The 22,123-nt window shown below is 39.1% G+C and overlaps 2 protein-coding genes across 2 annotated transcripts; one reads left to right on the forward strand and one right to left on the reverse strand.

Annotated features, from left to right (window-relative positions):
• The first annotated feature begins 1,150 nt into the window (after positions 1–1,150).
• On the forward strand, positions 1,151–20,105 carry glipr2 (GLI pathogenesis-related 2). The gene is made up of 31 exons (XM_026188242.1): positions 1,151–1,276; positions 1,463–1,489; positions 1,914–2,123; positions 2,377–2,454; positions 2,591–2,746; positions 2,966–3,001; positions 3,188–3,214; positions 4,674–4,883; positions 5,136–5,213; positions 5,350–5,505; positions 5,725–5,760; positions 5,947–5,973; positions 7,433–7,642; positions 7,895–7,972; positions 8,109–8,264; positions 8,484–8,519; positions 8,706–8,732; positions 13,243–13,452; positions 13,705–13,782; positions 13,919–14,074; positions 14,294–14,329; positions 14,515–14,541; positions 15,989–16,198; positions 16,451–16,528; positions 16,665–16,820; positions 17,040–17,075; positions 17,262–17,288; positions 18,737–18,946; positions 19,199–19,276; positions 19,413–19,568; positions 19,828–20,105. The coding sequence occupies exons 2-31, from the start codon at positions 1,483–1,485 to the stop codon at positions 19,830–19,832; spliced, it is 2,991 nt and encodes a 996-aa protein (XP_026044027.1). The 5' UTR covers positions 1,151–1,276; positions 1,463–1,482; the 3' UTR covers positions 19,833–20,105.
• Positions 9,728–12,435, reverse strand: LOC113033990 (zinc finger BED domain-containing protein 1-like). Its single transcript, XM_026188243.1, has 2 exons — positions 10,626–12,435; positions 9,728–10,520 (listed from the first exon to the last, which is right to left on the reverse strand). The coding sequence occupies exon 1, from the start codon at positions 12,342–12,344 to the stop codon at positions 11,007–11,009; it is 1,338 nt and encodes a 445-aa protein (XP_026044028.1). The 5' UTR covers positions 12,345–12,435; the 3' UTR covers positions 9,728–10,520; positions 10,626–11,006.
• Positions 20,106–22,123: the final 2,018 nt, after the last annotated feature.

Raw genomic sequence — 22,123 nt, forward strand, 5'->3', positions numbered from 1 at the left:
ATATTACTCACAGTTAAATTAAGAGGGGACGGCAGTAAAAACTCCCATCCGTACTCCCGTGCGTTCTCGCCGAGAACGCGAGTACGTACTCGCCGAGAACGCGAGTCCGTACTCCCCGAGAACGCGAGTCCGTACTCCCCGAGAACGCGAGTCCGTACTCCCGTGCGTTCTCGGCAAGTACTCGCCGAGAATGCACGGGAGTACGGACTCGCGTACTTGAGAAAGGGCCAATATCTTTATTTTGTAATCTGAAAAAACAAAGTCAGGCCATGGAGCAACCACCGTGTCCCTATAATTTGCTGGATTTGCAGTAAACATGGGCATCCAGTAAGTGCAGGAGTAAAATGTTTTACAGTGAACTAATGAGACCTTTGTGCTTTTGAAGTGTTCTCTTAGTCTGTGAGTAAACCGCCAATAACACCTGTGGCTACCAAACATGAGGAAAGACAAAAAAGACCTGTTTGACAACATCTGGGCATGCCCTCGCTCATCTGCACTCTGTTTCTGAGTGCTGTCTTTCATCTGGCAGCAATGTCATCTACCAATCAGAAGGTTGGTGGTTCAATTCCTGGGTCCTCCAACTCCTCAGGCAACATACTGAACCTGAGGTTCCCCTGATACATCAATGCATGTATGAATGTTAGATGAACATGGCTTTGGCATATAAAAAGTGCTGTATGCTTGAGTCCATGACATTTGTAGCAGGAAAACACTTGAAAGTTGGAATTGAGTACACAAGCACTATATCTGTTCCAGTCTGTTGGCACTTGTTAAAGCATAAACAAAGAAATAATAAAGAGAAGGGAAAACATCGACAGATTCTCAACTTGGTGATTAACCTCCACAACTTTGCTACACTTGTTCTTGTATAATGTATCTAAGCAGTTAGGGACTTGTTATAATGTTATAAATGTTATATGTTATATAAATGTTATAAAACAAGGTGGCACCTCAGGCAGAAGAGGTGGTGGGACACGCCCACACAGGCACCTTGAGGAGGAGGCCTTGCTAGGGCCGTAACAATTATACACAAAATGTAAACACAGAGTGTGGGATATCTTTAACGCCACTCTGCCACACCACTATGAGTCATGTAGAAAAAAAACAACCATCATAACCGGCAGACAAAAATACAGAAGCGAGTCTGGTGTTTGTCTCCTCCTCCAAACAGAAAAGAGGAAGGACGACATTGCACATAAAAACCAGCTACACATTAGTAAATTGAGCTGTGTGTTCACAGAACTTTCCTCCACACATCAGGAAGACTCTGAAGCAGGTGAGTGCTGAAGATGACTGTAGTTACAGGACAAGATTTGAGTTTACTCTCGTTATTTAGCCTTTTATTAAATTATTCTTTCATCATCACATAATATCTGAGCACGTGGATGATTCTTTTTCATGTTGTTTGCAATCATTTCATGGATTTTTGCTTATTATTTTCACTCTCCCTATTTTATTTCAGTTTGCAAAGCACCAAATACAATGGCAGGTAAGTGCATTTAAATATTTGTCAGAACAACTGATCACTTTTATAGTTTTTTGCAGAAAAAACAATCACTTTTAAAGACGTTTGCATAATTAGAGGGCATTCTTCTTCCTGTCTACACCTACAACCAATAAACATGCCCACCTCATGTTCTCTATCATATCCAGACTATCTCTCCACTCTGTTATATAATGCATATGTACAGGGTATGAACCCCCTTGGACGTGGCGTGTGGATACTTCTTTAAGACACTCTGGCTCCACAGCTTACGTATAAAACACCTGCGCAGACATGAAACCGGTGATTGTTTGATTGGAACGTGTCTCCAAGCGGCATGAAGGTGGAGAGATAGTCTCTCACTCAGAGGACCAGGGTTACAGTGTAACCGTACGTTTCCTCTAAGACTTAAAGCTTGTTTGGTTTGCAGATGAGAGCTTCAAAAAGGAGTTTCTTGATACCCACAATGCCTATAGGGCACAGCATGGTGCACCACCACTGACCTTTAATACTGAGCTGGATGACGCAGCTCAAAAATGGGCCAATCAAATGCTGGCAAAAAAGAAACTTGGTCACAGTGACACCGATGATGGAGAGAACGTCTTCTATGCATGGAGCTCTGAAACCAAGACGCTAACAGGTAAATGATTCTTTGCAGATAACTCCTTTGTCCACCTCTTCACCTGTCAGAAACAGGTTGCTTTGTTATCACAATGAATTAAAGTCTCACTAATCTTTAAAAGAAACAGATTCCACTGTATCTCTTCTCATTTCAAGTAAACAATTAGAAATGTTCATCCTTATTTCATTTTAAAGTTTCTGAGCTATAAAACCCGTACTCCAACCACCAAATTAACTCTTTATGTTATTTTTCCTCTGTCTCCATGTTTCAGGAAAAGAAGCTGTGGATTCATGGTACAGTGAGATCAAGGATTATGACTTCAAAAAGTCTGGACATCAACCCAAGACGGGTAAAACACAGCCCTCCTGAAAAGTTCTGCATATACCTGTACTGTATATACCTGCGTTGCTAAAGTATTTGTCATTACAAGATCAGGTCATCATCAGTAAGTAGTATGTTTTTACACATTTTCCTTTTTCCACTAGGTCATTTTACTCAGGTGGTGTGGAAAAGCAGCACTGAGCTGGGTGTGGGCATAGCCACTGATGGCAATACGGTCTTTGTGGTTGGGCAGTACCGCCCAGCTGGTAACATTACCAATGCAGGATACTATCAGAAAAATGTCCTCCCAAAAGGAACAGGTAACACTCACACACATTTTGATGTTCTACTTAAAGTGTTGTGTTTGTATCAGATTATTATTACAGATTAAGAAAGACGAATATATAAAGTACTAAATTTATACTTTGTCAAAAAAAAATCAAAAGTATGTGTTGATTTGTTAGTTGTTGAAGCCTACCTTGAAACATTAAAGTGAGTGATCACTTTTCACATTAGTAAATTGAACTGTGTGTTCACAGAACTTTCCTCCACAAATGAGGAAGACTCTGAAGCAGGTGAGTGCTGAAGATGACTGTAGTTACAGGACAAGATTTGAGTTTACTCTTGTTATTTAGCCCTTTATTACATTACTCTTTCATCATCACATAATATCTGAGCACGTGGATGATTCTTTTTCATGTTGTTTGCAATCATTTCGTGGATTGCTGCTTATTATTTTCACTCTCCCTATTTTATTTCAGGTTGCAAAGCAGCAAACCAGGTGACAGGTAAGTGCACTGACAGTGTTGGGAATGTTACTTTTAAAATGTATTCCACTGCAAAGAGAATACATGCACTAAATGTAGTTTGTAAAGTATTCTGTTAAGTTACTCAATGTGAGTAATGTATTCTGAATACTTTTGATTACTTGTGATGCTTTTTACAACTACATGGAGCTGTTTTGCAAAGAAGAATGGGGAAGAATTTCAGTCTGTAGATGTGCAAAGCTGGTAGAGACAGACCCTAAAAGTCTGGCAGCTGGAACTGCAGCAAAAGGTGGTTCTACAAAGTATTGACTCAGGGGGCTGAATAATTACGCACACCCCACTTTGCAGTCATTTATTTGTAAAAAATGTTTGGAATCATGAATGATTTTCGTTCCACTTCTCACGTGTGCACCACTTTGTGTTGGTCTTTCACGTGCAATTCCAATAACATTGATTCATGTTTGTGGCTGTAATGTGGCAAAATGTGGGAAAGTTCAAGGGGGCCGAATACGTTTGCAAGCCACTGTATTACTATTACTGAAGGCTACTTGCCACCGAGCTAGCATTGCTAGCTGGCATTAGCTGAGGTTAGATTATAGACTGATTTCAGAACTGCACAGCTGGCAGGTTGTTAATACTAGCCATCAAGTCTAACAGTCTGCAGTCTATGAACTAACCTCAGGTAGCACCAGCTAAAAATGTTAGCTCAGTGGAGAGTAGCCTTCAGTAATAGTAATACATCACACAGCAGAAGTACGTCGAAGATACTGAAGTGGCACATAACCGAGCTAATTACTCAACTAAAACAAGGTACTTGCAGTAGACTAACGATAGTTTTTAAAAAAAGAACTTACTTCCAGATGTTTCTTTAGGTTGGAGTCTTTTGACGCTGACAGCAGCTTGGCTGCTAGCAAACAGAGTTTGCATTGCACGGTCAGATTTCATCCCTTTCTTCTTTAAATGTAAAACGGTGTCGGAATTTCCAAGTAAGAAATGCATTCCTGCTCGTGCACTGCTGGCTCTGTTGTGCAGGCTCCGGGTCCATTGTGTAACTGATGCCACCAACATTAACAGGACGCTTACATTAGAGCCTCTTATATCATATTTCGTCTGGGTTCCCAGCAATGCAAATTACCAAATTTTCACAGGGAATAGAGAGGGGATAGCCTAACATATGAAACAGGAACTGACCCCCATGTAATCCATTTATTCAACAAAGTAACTGCATTCTAATTATTGCCTATTTAGATGGTAACTGTAACGGAATACAGTTGATCATATTGTGTATTTTAAATACGTAATGTCGGTAAATGTATTCCGTGACTCATCAACACTGTGCATTGAATTATTTGTCAGAATAACCGATCACTTTTAAAGATGTTGCTTAACTAGAGAGCATTCTTCATCCTGTCTACACCTACAACCAATAAACATGCCACCTCATGTTTCCTCTAAGACTTAAAGCTTGTTTGGTTTGCAGATGAGAGCTTCAAAAAGGAGTTTCTTGATACCCACAATGCCTATAGGGCACAGCATGGTGCACCACCACTGACCTTTAATACTGAGCTGGATGACGCAGCTCAAAAATGGGCCAATCAAATGCTGGCAAAAAAGAAACTTGGCCACAGTGACACCGATGATGGAGAGAACGTCTTCTATGCATGGAGCTCTGAAACCAAGACGCTAACAGGTAAATGATTCTTTGCAGATAACTCCTTTGTCCACCTCTTCACCTGTCAGAAACAGGTCGCTTTGTTATCACAATGAATTAAAGTCTCACTAATCTTTAAAAGAAACAGATTCCACTGTATCTCTTCTCATTTCAAGTAAACAATTAGAAATGTTCATCCTTATTTCATTTTAAAGTTTCTGAGCTATAAAACCCGTACTCCAACCACCAAATTAACTCTTTATGTTATTTTTCTCTGTCTCCATGTTTCAGGAAAAGAAGCTGTGGATTCATGGTACAGTGAGATCAAGGATTATGACTTCAAAAAGTCTGGACATCAACCCAAGACGGGTAAAACACAGCCCTCCTGAAAAGTTCTGCATATACCTGTACTGTATATACCTGCGTTGCTAAAGTATTTGTCATTACAAGATCAGGTCATCATCAGTAAGTAGTATGTTTTTACACATTTTCCTTTTTCCACTAGGTCATTTTACTCAGGTGGTGTGGAAAAGCAGCACTGAGCTGGGTGTGGGCATAGCCACTGATGGCAATACGGTCTTTGTGGTTGGGCAGTACCGCCCAGCTGGTAACATTACCAATGCAGGATACTATCAGAAAAATGTCCTCCCAAAAGGAACAGGTAACACTCACACACATTTTGATGTTCTACTTAAAGTGTTGTGTTTGTATCAGATTATTATTACAGATTAAGAAAGACGAATATATAAAGTACTAAATTTATACTTTGTCAAAAAAAAATCAAAAGTATGTGTTGATTTGTTAGTTGTTGAAGCCTACCTTGAAACATTAAAGTGAGTGATCACTTTTCACATTAGTAAATTGAACTGTGTGTTCACAGAACTTTCCTCCACAAATGAGGAAGACTCTGAAGCAGGTGAGTGCTGAAGATGACTGTAGTTACAGGACAAGATTTGAGTTTACTCTTGTTATTTAGCCCTTTATTACATTACTCTTTCATCATCACATAATATCTGAGCACGTGGATGATTCTTTTTCATGTTGTTTGCAATCATTTCGTGGATTGCTGCTTATTATTTTCACTCTCCCTATTTTATTTCAGGTTGCAAAGCAGCAAACCAGGTGACAGGTAAGTGCACTGACAGTGTTGGGAATGTTACTTTTAAAATGTATTCCACTGCAAAGAGAATACATGCACTAAATGTAGTTTGTAAAGTATTCTGTTAAGTTACTCAATGTGAGTAATGTATTCTGAATACTTTTGATTACTTGTGATGCTTTTTACAACTACATGGAGCTGTTTTGCAAAGAAGAATGGGGAAGAATTTCAGTCTGTAGATGTGCAAAGCTGGTAGAGACAGACCCTAAAAGTCTGGCAGCTGGAACTGCAGCAAAAGGTGGTTCTACAAAGTATTGACTCAGGGGGCTGAATAATTACGCACACCCCACTTTGCAGTCATTTATTTGTAAAAAATGTTTGGAATCATGAATGATTTTCGTTCCACTTCTCACGTGTGCACCACTTTGTGTTGGTCTTTCACGTGCAATTCCAATAACATTGATTCATGTTTGTGGCTGTAATGTGGCAAAATGTGGGAAAGTTCAAGGGGGCCGAATACGTTTGCAAGCCACTGTATTACTATTACTGAAGGCTACTTGCCACCGAGCTAGCATTGCTAGCTGGCATTAGCTGAGGTTAGATTATAGACTGATTTCAGAACTGCACAGCTGGCAGGTTGTTAATACTAGCCATCAAGTCTAACAGTCTGCAGTCTATGAACTAACCTCAGGTAGCACCAGCTAAAAATGTTAGCTCAGTGGAGAGTAGCCTTCAGTAATAGTAATACATCACACAGCAGAAGTACGTCGAAGATACTGAAGTGGCACATAACCGAGCTAATTACTCAACTAAAACAAGGTACTTGCAGTAGACTAACGATAGTTTTTAAAAAAAGAACTTACTTCCAGATGTTTCTTTAGGTTGGAGTCTTTTGACGCTGACAGCAGCTTGGCTGCTAGCAAACAGAGTTTGCATTGCACGGTCAGATTTCATCCCTTTCTTCTTTAAATGTAAAACGGTGTCGGAATTTCCAAGTAAGAAATGCATTCCTGCTCGTGCACTGCTGGCTCTGTTGTGCAGGCTCCGGGTCCATTGTGTAACTGATGCCACCAACATTAACAGGACGCTTACATTAGAGCCTCTTATATCATATTTCGTCTGGGTTCCCAGCAATGCAAATTACCAAATTTTCACAGGGAATAGAGAGGGGATAGCCTAACATATGAAACAGGAACTGACCCCCATGTAATCCATTTATTCAACAAAGTAACTGCATTCTAATTATTGCCTATTTAGATGGTAACTGTAACGGAATACAGTTGATCATATTGTGTATTTTAAATACGTAATGTCGGTAAATGTATTCCGTGACTCATCAACACTGTGCATTGAATTATTTGTCAGAATAACCGATCACTTTTAAAGATGTTGCTTAACTAGAGAGCATTCTTCATCCTGTCTACACCTACAACCAATAAACATGCCACCTCATGTTTCCTCTAAGACTTAAAGCTTGTTTGGTTTGCAGATGAGAGCTTCAAAAAGGAGTTTCTTGATACCCACAATGCCTATAGGGCACAGCATGGTGCACCACCACTGACCTTTAATACTGAGCTGGATGACGCAGCTCAAAAATGGGCCAATCAAATGCTGGCAAAAAAGAAACTTGGCCACAGTGACACCGATGATGGAGAGAACGTCTTCTATGCATGGAGCTCTGAAACCAAGACGCTAACAGGTAAATGATTCTTTGCAGATAACTCCTTTGTCCACCTCTTCACCTGTCAGAAACAGGTCGCTTTGTTATCACAATGAATTAAAGTCTCACTAATCTTTAAAAGAAACAGATTCCACTGTATCTCTTCTCATTTCAAGTAAACAATTAGAAATGTTCATCCTTATTTCATTTTAAAGTTTCTGAGCTATAAAACCCGTACTCCAACCACCAAATTAACTCTTTATGTTATTTTTCTCTGTCTCCATGTTTCAGGAAAAGAAGCTGTGGATTCATGGTACAGTGAGATCAAGGATTATGACTTCAAAAAGTCTGGACATCAACCCAAGACGGGTAAAACACAGCCCTCCTGAAAAGTTCTGCATATACCTGTACTGTATATACCTGCGTTGCTAAAGTATTTGTCATTACAAGATCAGGTCATCATCAGTAAGTAGTATGTTTTTACACATTTTCCTTTTTCCACTAGGTCATTTTACTCAGGTGGTGTGGAAAAGCAGCACTGAGCTGGGTGTGGGCATAGCCACTGATGGCAATACGGTCTTTGTGGTTGGGCAGTACCGCCCAGCTGGTAACATTACCAATGCAGGATACTATCAGAAAAATGTCCTCCCAAAAGGAACAGGTAACACTCACACACATTTTGATGTTCTACTTAAAGTGTTGTGTTTGTATCAGATTATTATTACAGATTAAGAAAGACGAATATATAAAGTACTAAATTTATACTTTGTCAAAAAAAAATCAAAAGTATGTGTTGATTTGTTAGTTGTTGAAGCCTACCTTGAAACATTAAAGTGAGTGATCACTTTTCACATTAGTAAATTGAACTGTGTGTTCACAGAACTTTCCTCCACAAATGAGGAAGACTCTGAAGCAGGTGAGTGCTGAAGATGACTGTAGTTACAGGACAAGATTTGAGTTTACTCTTGTTATTTAGCCCTTTATTACATTACTCTTTCATCATCACATAATATCTGAGCACGTGGATGATTCTTTTTCATGTTGTTTGCAATCATTTCGTGGATTGCTGCTTATTATTTTCACTCTCCCTATTTTATTTCAGGTTGCAAAGCAGCAAACCAGGTGACAGGTAAGTGCACTGACAGTGTTGGGAATGTTACTTTTAAAATGTATTCCACTGCAAAGAGAATACATGCACTAAATGTAGTTTGTAAAGTATTTTGTTAAGTTACTCAATGTGAGTAATGTATTCTGAATACTTTTGATTACTTGTGATGCTTTTTACAACTACATGGAGCTGTTTTGCAAAGAAGAATGGGCAAGGATTTCAGTCTGTAGATGTGCAAAGCTGGTAGAGACAGACCCTAAAAGTCTGGCAGCTGGAACTGCAGCAAAAGGTGGTTCTACAAAGTATTGACTCAGGGGGCTGAATAATTACGCACACCCCACTTTGCAGTCATTTATTTGTAAAAAATGTTTGGAATCATGAATGATTTTCGTTCCACTTCTCACGTGTGCACCACTTTGTGTTGGTCTTTCACGTGCAATTCCAATAACATTGATTCATGTTTGTGGCTGTAATGTGACAAAATGTGGAAAAGTTCAAGGGGGCCGAATACGTTTGCAAGCCACTGTATTACTATTACTGAAGGCTACTTGCCACCGAGCTAACATTGCTAGCTGGCATTAGCTGAGGTTAGATTATAGACTGATTTCAGAACTGCACAGCTGGCAGGTTGTGAATACTAGCCATCAAGTCTAACAGTCTGCAGTCTATGAACTAACCTCAGGTAGCACCAGCTAAAAATGTTAGCTCAGTGGAGAGTAGCCTTCAGTAATAGTAATACATCACACAGCAGAAGTACGTCGAAGATACTGAAGTGGCTAGGGCTGGGAATCGTCACTGATTTCTAGAATCGATTCGATTCCGATTCACAAGGTCCCGAATCGATTCGATTCAATTCGATTCGATTCGATTTTGAATCAGTCCGAAATATTATTATATGAACCATAATATATATAAAATTATGATAATTCACCTTGTATATGTACTGTCAAAAGAACCCTCTAAGCCTTGTGAATGAATTACATAAATTTCAAAATTAAGAACAGATACTAAAGCAGTTAAATAATGTAATTTTTAATTAACATTAGTATATATATTTTTTCATACATACATTTCAAGTGGATCAGGGATCCAGTGCAAATAGAACACATCTTTTGTAAACATCAGTAAAACCTCAGAGAAATAGTTTTGCTGTTAGTGTCTCACACAGCTTTTCTGAAATCCACTATTGTGTTTTGGAGACACACAGTATAACACAGCATGTACAAGTGAACTGACAGAAACTGACCGATCAGAAAATGAAAAACTGCCTTTTAAAATACTTCAAAAAATGAAAACATATTGAACAGTATTGTAAAACCTCTGTGAAACTAATGCAATTTAGCCTTATTTATAACTACCCTCTCACTTCTTTGAGACTGTAAGGTTTTTCTGCAAGAAGAGAAGCTGGTCTACATGTTGTGGAGTCAGGCAGCTCCTTTGTGCGGTAACAATGTCACCAGCAGTTGAAAACACTCGTTCAGAAGGAACACTGGTCCCAGGTATGGAAAGATACTGCTTTGCTTGTAGAGCCAAGAGAGGATACTCCCTTTCATGGTCCCTCCACCAGATCAAAGGATCCTCAGAAAGTGCAACAGGCTCAACGCCCCTGTATCGATTCACTTCTTCCTTTGCCTTCTGAGTTGGTGTTTTCTGTGGTGCTGTGGTTTTTGTTGAGTAGGCTGGCCCAAGGAGAAAAATTAATGCAGAGTCCTTTGACCTCTTAATTGGACGGGCATAATCCACTTCATCAACACCACCAAGAGAGATGTCAGGGACAGTTTCCTCAGATGTGTCACCATCAGACTGTCGCTGTAGAAAAATGAAAACTTAATTAATAAAGAAATTACTATTTATATTCTAACTCGAGTAGTGCAAAAAAACCAATAATTTTTTGTTTTTGTTTCTGTAACTCACAATAGCTGTGTCCACGTTCTCCAAACCTGCTGCTTCCAACACCAACTGAGAGAATGTGTTGTTACAGGTCTCTTTGGACAAGAATGGCAGGGCCTTAAAGCGAGGATCTAATGCTGATGCAATGTAGAGCTTGTCCTTTAGGGCCACATATCTTGAAAAGAGATTTTGCACATTTAACTCAGTTTATTATGTTGGATATACATGTGCATGGTTACATACACTCATGCAAGATCAGAAACATTAATATACGACTTTGTTTCCATAATTTATATATAAACATCTATAGATAGATAGATATAAAATCAAAAGGCCTATTACTGGACAAGAGGGCTTAACTAACATTTTTATAATATATATATTTTTTCACTATAATAAGAATTTTCATGTAATACATGCATCCATACAGTTACACTCATTCATGGCATATACACACAATTCATAAACATACCTTGACTTCAAGTTGTCGTATACAGCAGTCTTCAGGTCTTTAATCAGTGAGGAGTCATGAGAGACACTGATCATCTTCTCCAGCAGCTGTGCATGCAGAGGTGCAATGATGGAAAGGGTCGGGGACTTTTCTTCAGACATAACCAGTGTGGCTGCTTTCAGCGGCTTCAAAGCTTTCACTATATCTTCTCCATCAGTTATGTCAGCCTCTGTAAGACTACAGAGATTACTGTCACTTCTCCTCACTTCAGGTGAGAGTAGAGCTGCAGAGATTGCTGGTTGTTGCTCTAGGAAGCGTTCCAGCATCTCCAATGTGCTGTTCCATCTGGTCACCCCATCAGTCACCAGCTTATGGGCAGGTAGATTCAGTATCTTTTGCTTCTCTTTAAGCTTGCGACTTGCAACAGTGCTGCGATGAAAAAAGGATGCTATGCGTCTCACTCGGCCAAGCAGCTGAGCAACAGCTGGAACTTTCAGTCCTGCTTGTGAAGCTAAATTGAGTGTGTGGGCAAAACAACCAATGTGCAACCAGCCCGTTATTTCTACAGCTCGCACCATATTGGCAGCATTGTCAGTTACGATGACTGGATTTTTGTTTGTAAGCTCCCATTCTTCGATTGCTTTGAACATAATTTCAGATAAATTAGCTGCTGTGTGGCTTGCTTCGGTGGTTCTTGTCTGTAAGACATGAGACACGAGTCTCCACTCCTGGTCGATATGGTGTGAGGTGATAGTCAGGTAGTTATCTGTTGCTCTGGATGTCCAGCTGTCACAGGTTATAGCGACTCTCTCTGCTAACTTGAGTGAGGCTGTAACATCGTGTTTCACTTTTTCATACATGTTTGGGATTACCACTTCACTCAAATGTTTGCGTGATGGTAAAACATAGCGTGGTTCTAGCGTATTAATGAGGTTTTGGAAGCCATCATTTTCAACAACGCTGTACGGACGTATATCTTTACATATGAAAGTTGCCACAGACTGGGTTATTTTTTGGGCACGTGGAGAAGTGGATGCCAACTTCATTGCAAATGCCTTTTCGAGTGAGCGTTGCTTGGTGTCGGCCGTTTTTGATAGCGGGATATCTGGATGATGCCTCGTTAAATGATTTCTGAGATTTGTGGTATTTCCACAGTGCTTTACCTCCATTTTGCACATCTTACATACGGCTTTGCTTTTGTCCGGCTCTTCACTGTCTTCACAGTTCTTAAATCCAAAGTGTTGCCAGACATCTGCCTTTAGGCTCGGTGGCACATTCCCGGGAGTAGCCATGATGGTTCATGCGTCCAGGTCACTTAACTCTCGCGTGACTTCCTCATGTTAACCGCTTGCAAGTTTCATACGCGGCAAACTACATATGTATAAAAAAAAATCGATTTCCGGATTTAATGAATCGATATCGTTTTATTCCAGTTAGAATCGATTTTAATCGATGAATCGATTTTTTAAACCCACCCCTAGAAGTGGCACATAACCGAGCTAACTACTCAACTAAAACAAGGTACTTGCAGTAGACTAACGATAGTTTTTAAAAAAGAACTTACTTCCAGATGTTTCTTTAGGTTGGAGTCTTTTGACGCTGACAGCAGCTTGGCTGCTAGCAAACAGAGTTTGCATTGCACGGTCAGATTTCATCCCTTTCTTCTTTAAATGTAAAACGGTGTCGGAATTTCCAAGTAAGAAATGCATTCCTGCTCGTGCACTGCTGGCTCTGTTGTGCAGGCTCCGGGTCCATTGTGTAACTGATGCCACCAACATTAACAGGACGCTTACATTAGAGCCTCTTATATCATATTTCGTCTGGGTTCCCAGCAATGCAAATTACCAAATTTTCACAGGGAATAGAGAGGGGATAGCCTAACATATGAAACAGGAACTGACCCCCATGTAATCCATTTATTCAACAAAGTAACTGCATTCTAATTATTGCCTATTTAGATGGTAACTGTAACGGAATACAGTTGATCATATTGTGTATTTTAAATACGTAATGTCGGTAAATGTATTCCGTGACTCATCAACACTGTGCATTGAATTATTTGTCAGAATAACCGATCACTTTTAAAGATGTTGCTTAACTAGAGAGCATTCTTCATCCTGTCTACACCTACAACCAATAAACATGCCACCTCATGTTTCCTCTAAGACTTAAAGCTTGTTTGGTTTGCAGATGAGAGCTTCAAAAAGGAGTTTCTTGATACCCACAATGCCTATAGGGCACAGCATGGTGCACCACCACTGACCTTTAATACTGAGCTGGATGACGCAGCTCAAAAATGGGCCAATCAAATGCTGGCAAAAAAGAAACTTGGTCACAGTGACACCGATGATGGAGAGAACGTCTTCTATGCATGGAGCTCTGAAACCAAGACGCTAACAGGTAAATGATTCTTTGCAGATAACTCCTTTGTCCACCTCTTCACCTGTCAGAAACAGGTTGCTTTGTTATCACAATGAATTAAAGTCTCACTAATCTTTAAAAGAAACAGACTCCACTGTATCTCTTCTCATTTCAAGTAAACAATTAGAAATGTTCATCCTTATTTCATTTTAAAGTTTCTGAGCTATAAAACCCGTACTCCAACCACCAAATTAACTCTTTATGTTATTTTTCTCTGTCTCCATGTTTCAGGAAAAGAAGCTGTGGATTCATGGTACAGTGAGATCAAGGATTATGACTTCAAAAAGTCTGGACATCAACCCAAGACGGGTAAAACACAGCCCTCCTGAAAAGTTCTGCATATACCTGTACTGTATATACCTGCGTTGCTAAAGTATTTGTCATTACAAGATCAGGTCATCATCAGTAAGTAGTATGTTTTTACACATTTTCCTTTTTCCACTAGGTCATTTTACTCAGGTGGTGTGGAAAAGCAGCACTGAGCTGGGTGTGGGCATAGCCACTGATGGCAATACGGTCTTTGTGGTTGGGCAGTACCGCCCAGCTGGTAACATTACCAATGCAGGATACTATCAGAAAAATGTCCTCCCAAAAGGAACAGGTAACACTCACACACATTTTGATGTTCTACTTAAAGTGTTGTGTTTGTATCAGATTATTATTACAGATTAAGAAAGACGAATATATAAAGTACTAAATTTATACTTTGTCAAAAAAAAATCAAAAGTATGTGTTGATTTGTTAGTTGTTGAAGCCTACCTTGAAACATTAAAGTGAGTGATCACTTTTCACATTAGTAAATTGAACTGTGTGTTCACAGAACTTTCCTCCACAAATGAGGAAGACTCTGAAGCAGGTGAGTGCTGAAGATGACTGTAGTTACAGGACAAGATTTGAGTTTACTCTTGTTATTTAGCCCTTTATTACATTACTCTTTCATCATCACATAATATCTGAGCACGTGGATGATTCTTTTCATGTTGTTTGCAATCATTTCGTGGATTGCTGCTTATTATTTTCACTCTCCCTATTTTATTTCAGGTTGCAAAGCAGCAAACCAGGTGACAGGTAAGTGCACTGACAGTGTTGGGAATGTTACTTTTAAAATGTATTCCACTGCAAAGAGAATACATGCACTAAATGTAGTTTGTAAAGTATTCTGTTAAGTTACTCAATGTGAGTAATGTATTCTGAATACTTTTGATTACTTGTGATGCTTTTTACAACTACATGGAGCTGTTTTGCAAAGAAGAATGGGCAAGGATTTCAGTCTGTAGATGTGCAAAGCTGGTAGAGACAGACCCTAAAAGTCTGGCAGCTGGAACTGCAGCAAAAGGTGGTTCTACAAAGTATTGACTCAGGGGGCTGAATAATTACGCACACCCCACTTTGCAGTCATTTATTTGTAAAAAATGTTTGGAATCATGAATGATTTTCGTTCCACTTCTCACGTGTGCACCACTTTGTGTTGGTCTTTCACGTGCAATTCCAATAACATTGATTCATGTTTGTGGCTGTAATGTGACAAAATTTGGGAAAGTTCAAGGGGGCCGAATACGTTTGCAAGCCACTGTATTACTATTACTGAAGGCTACTTGCCACCGAGCTAGCATTGCTAGCTGGCATTAGCTGAGGTTAGATTTCAGAACTGCACAGCTGGCAGGTTGTGAATACTAGCCATCAAGTCTAACAGTCTGCAGTCAATGAACTAACCTCAGGTAGCACCAGCTAAAAATGTTAGCTCAGTGGAGAGTAGCCTTCAGTAATAGTAATACATCACACAGCAGAAGTACATCGAAGATACTGAAGTGGCACATAACCGAGCTAACTACTCAACTAAAACAAGGTACTTGCAGTAGACTAACGATAGTTTTTAAAAAAGAACTTACTTCCAGATGTTTCTTTAGGTTGGAGTCTTTTGACGCTGACAGCAGCTTGGCTGCTAGCAAACAGAGTTTGCATTGCACGGTCAGATTTCATCCCTTTCTTCTTTAAATGTAAAACGGTGTCGGAATTTCCAAGTAAGAAATGCATTCCTGCTCGTGCACTGCTGGCTCTGTTGTGCAGGCTCCGGGTCCATTGTGTAACTGATGCCACCAACATTAACAGGACGCTTACATTAGAGCCTCTTATATCATATTTCGTCTGGGTTCCCAGCAATGCAAATTACCAAATTTTCACAGGGAATAGAGAGTGGATAGCCTAACATATGAAACAGGAACTGACCCCCATGTAATCCATTTATTCAACAAAGTAACTGCATTCTAATTATTGCCTATTTAGATGGTAACTGTAACGGAATACAGTTGACCATATTGTGTATTTTAAATACGTAATGTCGGTAAATGTATTCCGTGACTCATCAACACTGTGCATTGAATTATTTGTCAGAATAACCGATCACTTTTAAAGATGTTGCTTAACTAGAGAGCATTCTTCATCCTGTCTACACCTACAACCAATAAACATGCCACCTCATGTTTCCTCTAAGACTTAAAGCTTGTTTGGTTTGCAGATGAGAGCTTCAAAAAGGAGTTTCTTGATACCCACAATGCCTATAGGGCACAGCATGGTGCACCACCACTGACCTTTAATACTGAGCTGGATGATGCAGCTCAAAAATGGGCCAATCAAATGCTGGCAAAAAAGAAACTTGGTCACAGTGACACCGATGATGGAGAGAACGTCTTCTATGCATGGAGCTCTGAAACCAAGACGCTAACAGGTAAATGATTCTTTGCAGATAACTCCTTTGTCCACCTCTTCACCTGTCAGAAACAGGTCGCTTTGTTATCACAATGAATTAAAGTCTCACTAATCTTTAAAAGAAACAGACTCCACTGTATCTCTTCTCATTTCAAGTAAACAATTAGAAATGTTCATCCTTATTTCATTTTAAAGTTTCTGAGCTATAAAACCCGTACTCCAACCACCAAATTAACTCTTTATGTTATTTTTCTCTGTCTCCATGTTTCAGGAAAAGAAGCTGTGGATTCATGGTACAGTGAGATCAAGGATTATGACTTCAAAAAGTCTGGACATCAACCCAAGACGGGTAAAACACAGCCCTCCTGAAAAGTTCTGCATATACCTGTACTGTATATACCTGCGTTGCTAAAGTATTTGTCATTACAAGATCAGGTCATCATCAGTAAGTAGTATGTTTTTACACATTTTCCTTTTTCCACTAGGTCATTTTACTCAGGTGGTGTGGAAAAGCAGCACTGAGCTGGGTGTGGGCATAGCCACTGATGGCAATACGGTCTTTGTGGTTGGGCAGTACCGCCCAGCTGGTAACATTACCAATGCAGGATACTATCAGAAAAATGTCCTCCCAAAAGGAACAGGTAACACTCACACACATTTTGATGTTCTACTTAAAGTGTTGTGTTTGTATCAGATTATTATTACAGATTAAGAAAGACGAATATATAAAGTACTAAATTTATACTTTGTCAAAAAAAAATCAAAAGTATGTGTTGATTTGTTAGTTGTTGAAGCCTACCTTGAAACATTAAAGTGAGTGATCACTTTTCACATTAGTAAATTGAACTGTGTGTTCACAGAACTTTCCTCCACAAATGAGGAAGACTCTGAAGCAGGTGAGTGCTGAAGATGACTGTAGTTACAGGACAAGATTTGAGTTTACTCTTGTTATTTAGCCCTTTATTACATTATTCTTTCATCATCACATAATATCTGAGCACGTGGATGATTCTTTTTCATGTTGTTTGCAATCATTTCGTGGATTGCTGCTTATTATTTTCACTCTCCCTATTTTATCTCAGGTTGCAAAGCAGCAAACCAGGTGACAGGTAAGTGCACTGACAGTGTTGGGAATGTTACTTTTAAAATGTATTCCACTGCAAAGAGAATACATGCACTAAATGTAGTTTGTAAAGTATTCTGTTAAGTTACTCAATGTGAGTAATGTATTCTGAATACTTTTGATTACTTGTGATGCTTTTTACAACTACACGGAGCTGTTTTGCAAAGAAGAATGGGCAAGGATTTCAGTCTGTAGATGTGCAAAGCTGGTAGAGACAGACCCTAAAAGTCTGGCAGCTGGAACTGCAGCAAAAGGTGGTTCTACAAAGTATTGACTCAGGGGGCTGAATAATTACGCACACCCCACTTTGCAGTCATTTATTTGTAAAAAATGTTTGGAATCATGAATGATTTTCGTTCCACTTCTCACGTGTGCACCACTTTGTGTTGGTCTTTCACGTGCAATTCCAATAACATTGATTCATGTTTGTGGCTGTAATGTGGCAAAATGTGGGAAAGTTCAAGGGGGCCGAATACGTTTGCAAGCCACTGTATTACTATTACTGAAGGCTACTTGCCACCGAGCTAACATTGCTAGCTGGCATTAGCTAAGGTTAGATTTCAGAACTGCACAGCTGGCAGGTTGTGAATACTAGCCATCAAGTCTAACAGTCTGCAGTCAATGAACTAACCTCAGGTAGCACCAGCTAAAAATGTTAGCTCAGTGGAGAGTAGCCTTCAGTAATAGTAATACATCACACAGCAGAAGTACATCGAAGATACTGAAGTGGCACATAACCGAGCTAACTACTCAACTAAAACAAGGTACTTGCAGTAGACTAACGATAGTTTTTAAAAAAAGAACTTACTTCCAGATGTTTCTTTAGGTTGGAGTCTTTTGACGCTGACAGCAGCTTGGCTGCTAGCAAACAGAGTTTGCATTGCACGGTCAGATTTCATCCCTTTCTTCTTTAAATGTAAAACGGTGTCGGAATTTCCAAGTAAGAAATGCATTCCTGCTCGTGCACTGCTGGCTCTGTTGTGCAGGCTCCGGGTCCATTGTGTAACTGATGCCACCAACATTAACAGGACGCTTACATTAGAGCCTCTTATATCATATTTCGTCTGGGTTCCCAGCAATGCAAATTACCAAATTTTCACAGGGAATAGAGAGGGGATAGCCTAACATATGAAACAGGAACTGACCCCCATGTAATCCATTTATTCAACAAAGTAACTGCATTCTAATTATTGCCTATTTAGATGGTAACTGTAACGGAATACAGTTGATCATATTGTGTATTTTAAATACGTAATGTCGGTAAATGTATTCCGTGACTCATCAACACTGTGCATTGAATTATTTGTCAGAATAACCGATCACTTTTAAAGATGTTGCTTAACTAGAGAGCATTCTTCATCCTGTCTACACCTACAACCAATAAACATGCCACCTCATGTTTCCTCTAAGACTTAAAGCTTGTTTGGTTTGCAGATGAGAGCTTCAAAAAGGAGTTTCTTGATACCCACAATGCCTATAGGGCACAGCATGGTGCACCACCACTGACCTTTAATACTGAGCTGGATGACGCAGCTCAAAAATGGGCCAATCAAATGCTGGCAAAAAAGAAACTTGGCCACAGTGACACCGATGATGGAGAGAACGTCTTCTATGCATGGAGCTCTGAAACCAAGACGCTAACAGGTAAATGATTCTTTGCAGATAACTCCTTTGTCCACCTCTTCACCTGTCAGAAACAGGTCGCTTTGTTATCACAATGAATTAAAGTCTCACTAATCTTTAAAAGAAACAGATTCCACTGTATCTCTTCTCATTTCAAGTAAACAATTAGAAATGTTCATCCTTATTTCATTTTAAAGTTTCTGAGCTATAAAACCCGTACTCCAACCACCAAATTAACTCTTTATGTTATTTTTCTCTGTCTCCATGTTTCAGGAAAAGAAGCTGTGGATTCATGGTACAGTGAGATCAAGGATTATGACTTCAAAAAGTCTGGACATCAACCCAAGACGGGTAAAACACAGCCCTCCTGAAAAGTTCTGCATATACCTGTACTGTATATACCTGCGTTGCTAAAGTATTTGTCATTACAAGATCAGGTCATCATCAGTAAGTAGTATGTTTTTACACATTTTCCTTTTTCCACTAGGTCATTTTACTCAGGTGGTGTGGAAAAGCAGCACTCAGCTGGGTGTGGGCATAGCCACTGATGGCAATACGGTCTTTGTGGTTGGGCAGTACCGCCCAGCTGGTAACATTACCAATGCAGGATACTATCAGAAAAATGTCCTCCCAAAAGGAACAGGTAACACTCACACACATTTTGATGTTCTACTGCTTCTACTTATAGTACAAAGGTGAAAATTAGTAAAGTCAGTTCACATGGAAATGTCTATATGTTAGACCTAAAGTTTCTCTACACCTACCTTTTTATGTCCCAGGCTGCTTTCAATCAAAACAAAGCATACTCATTTTTTTTCCACCTTTTTTTTTTTTTTTACAGCTGACTCTGGACATCAGAATAACATTTGCACAGCTCACTAATATTTCCTGTTATTTCCTAGAGTAAAACCTTCCCAGTTTCAAAGAGGGAGCTGCAGCAGACAACAGACCTCAGTGCACAGAGAAAATGACCTGGACCGCATTTCCTTCAATGTTCCGAGATTGAACACCAAAAAATATGCCTGTCGCATCAAACACGATTTTACACAACTGTCTAGTCAAATACTTTCTAAGTAGAATTGGTGTTTTGATCATCATCAGTGAATAATTTTTGAGTAATGTTTCAATGATTTGAGTGCAGTACAAATAAAAACAAAAGTCTTTGTGCTTGTTGTCCCCACACGATAATAACTAAAGAATTTTTTTGAACTGAAGTTCATTTCACAAAGTAGCTCCTCCTTTTCACTCAGGGAACAACTGTACATTACACAAATGAACAGAAACTTAGCAGTTAGCTGCTTTTAATATGGGTTAAGTCAGAAAGAAAGATTGTTGCACTACAATAACAAAATTAATTTGAACTGAGCCAATTAAAAAAAATGACTGATGATCAACAAGACATATTTAACTCTACTCAAGTTCAGTCATTTATTTACAGATTACATATTTGGTTTTTCAACTCACCTTAAGTTTAAAATTAAGTTTAATTGATTAAAACATTACATTTTCACAGCACTTATATTTTACTAATTAGTTTTACATAATTCTATTTTGTCAACAGGTTCCACACAATTGAATATAGGACACCCGACATATTTTTTTAAATTTCATTTATTGCCAACACGTTTAAAACAATACAGCAGTGCCATAACTGAAACACACACTGCTGGCCCATCATGTTTACAACAGTCTGTCAACAGATTCAGCATAAAAATAATTGATGCACAATATTAACATACATCCATATCTGCCAAAGTCTTAAAAATTAAATATCTGTATATAACAAAAACAAACCCCCCCGAAATTAAACAAAGTACACTTCACAACATTACATATGCACATGTGCTGCAAGTGTTTACATACATTCACTCCATTCCAAATCACACTTTACTATGGAAGCCCGTTTCCGCCATTAAAAAAAAAAAAAAAAAAAAAAAACAAGTATCCATATCCATACCTATAATTTCGAGTTACTTCTCTCAAAATCTCGAGTTAATAACTCGAGATTTTGAGTTAGCTCTTCCAATCAGTAATCGATGTGAATGAGGTCACTTTCTTGTTACCCAGAAGCATATGGCACAAAGTAACACACACTCAAAACAGGATTGCAACAAAATGGCGCTTTTGCGAGTACGTTTGCTGATAGTAACGCCGTGTGATTCAGCTAATAACACAAGGATTCCATCATTGTTGAAGCCACGCTGAAAATACTCAGTAATCTGTTTATTCATGACTGGATGTAATACGGGTAGCTTAGCTGTAGCATTTGTACCTGAGGGCTTCAGCTTCAGGGCAACAAGGAAATTACGTCATTCAGATTACTGACTGGCAGTGCCAACTCGAAATTTTGAGTTACTTTTCTCAAAATTTTGAGTTAATAAGTTGAAATTTCGAGAAAATAAGTTGAAATTTCGAGAAAATATCTCAAAATTTCAAGATATGGATCCTTTTTTTTGTGTGGCAGAAACGGGCTTCCATACTTTTTCTTTACTCTTAGTCTGTATTGTATTTGGCCATACAATTTACATAATGTTGCATGGAATATGAATACAATAGGAAGATACTACTACCTCATTTCAATATCATTTTCACCAAATTATGACATGCACACCACCCTTCAACAACGTTACAAATATTTTCTCAAGTGTTGTTTTTCCCTCCCCTGCTATTTTCAGACAATCAATCATTTTATTCACTTTCAGCCTAAAATGAAATTCTGCCCATTTGACAGAACATTCAGCCTCCAAATCAATTGTTGGCCCGTTCACGCAGTTTATTCCTGAGCAGCTGTACCTTGGCATCCAGATGAAGGAAGAAATTCTGAAATTGACTATGTGCACGAGACAATGCTAACTTCCTGGTTTGAGACCGGATGTGGGGTTGTGCATTTCCGGTAGCTTTACTTTGCGGTCAATCGCTACTGCAAAGATATACTCCAAAATCATGTCCAAAACTCGAAAACGGAAAGATGGCGTTAAGTTACAAAGAGCAGAAGCTGGGAACACTCACCGCTGTTGTGTCATAAAAAATCGAATGATCAATTTTGACGTTTAAAGAGTTTAGATCGATCAGTTGTTTACATCACTCAACACAAGCTGAACTGCATCACTGCAGCAGAAGACACATCGTCCACATTCAGAAGCACATCTGTGTATCGTGACTGGTCTGATGATTTAAACAGGCAAATGTTCAGCATTC

The sequence above is a fragment of the Astatotilapia calliptera genome, chromosome 12 (assembly GCF_900246225.1).
Source record: "Astatotilapia calliptera chromosome 12, fAstCal1.2, whole genome shotgun sequence".
Taxonomy (NCBI): domain Eukaryota; kingdom Metazoa; phylum Chordata; class Actinopteri; order Cichliformes; family Cichlidae; genus Astatotilapia; species Astatotilapia calliptera.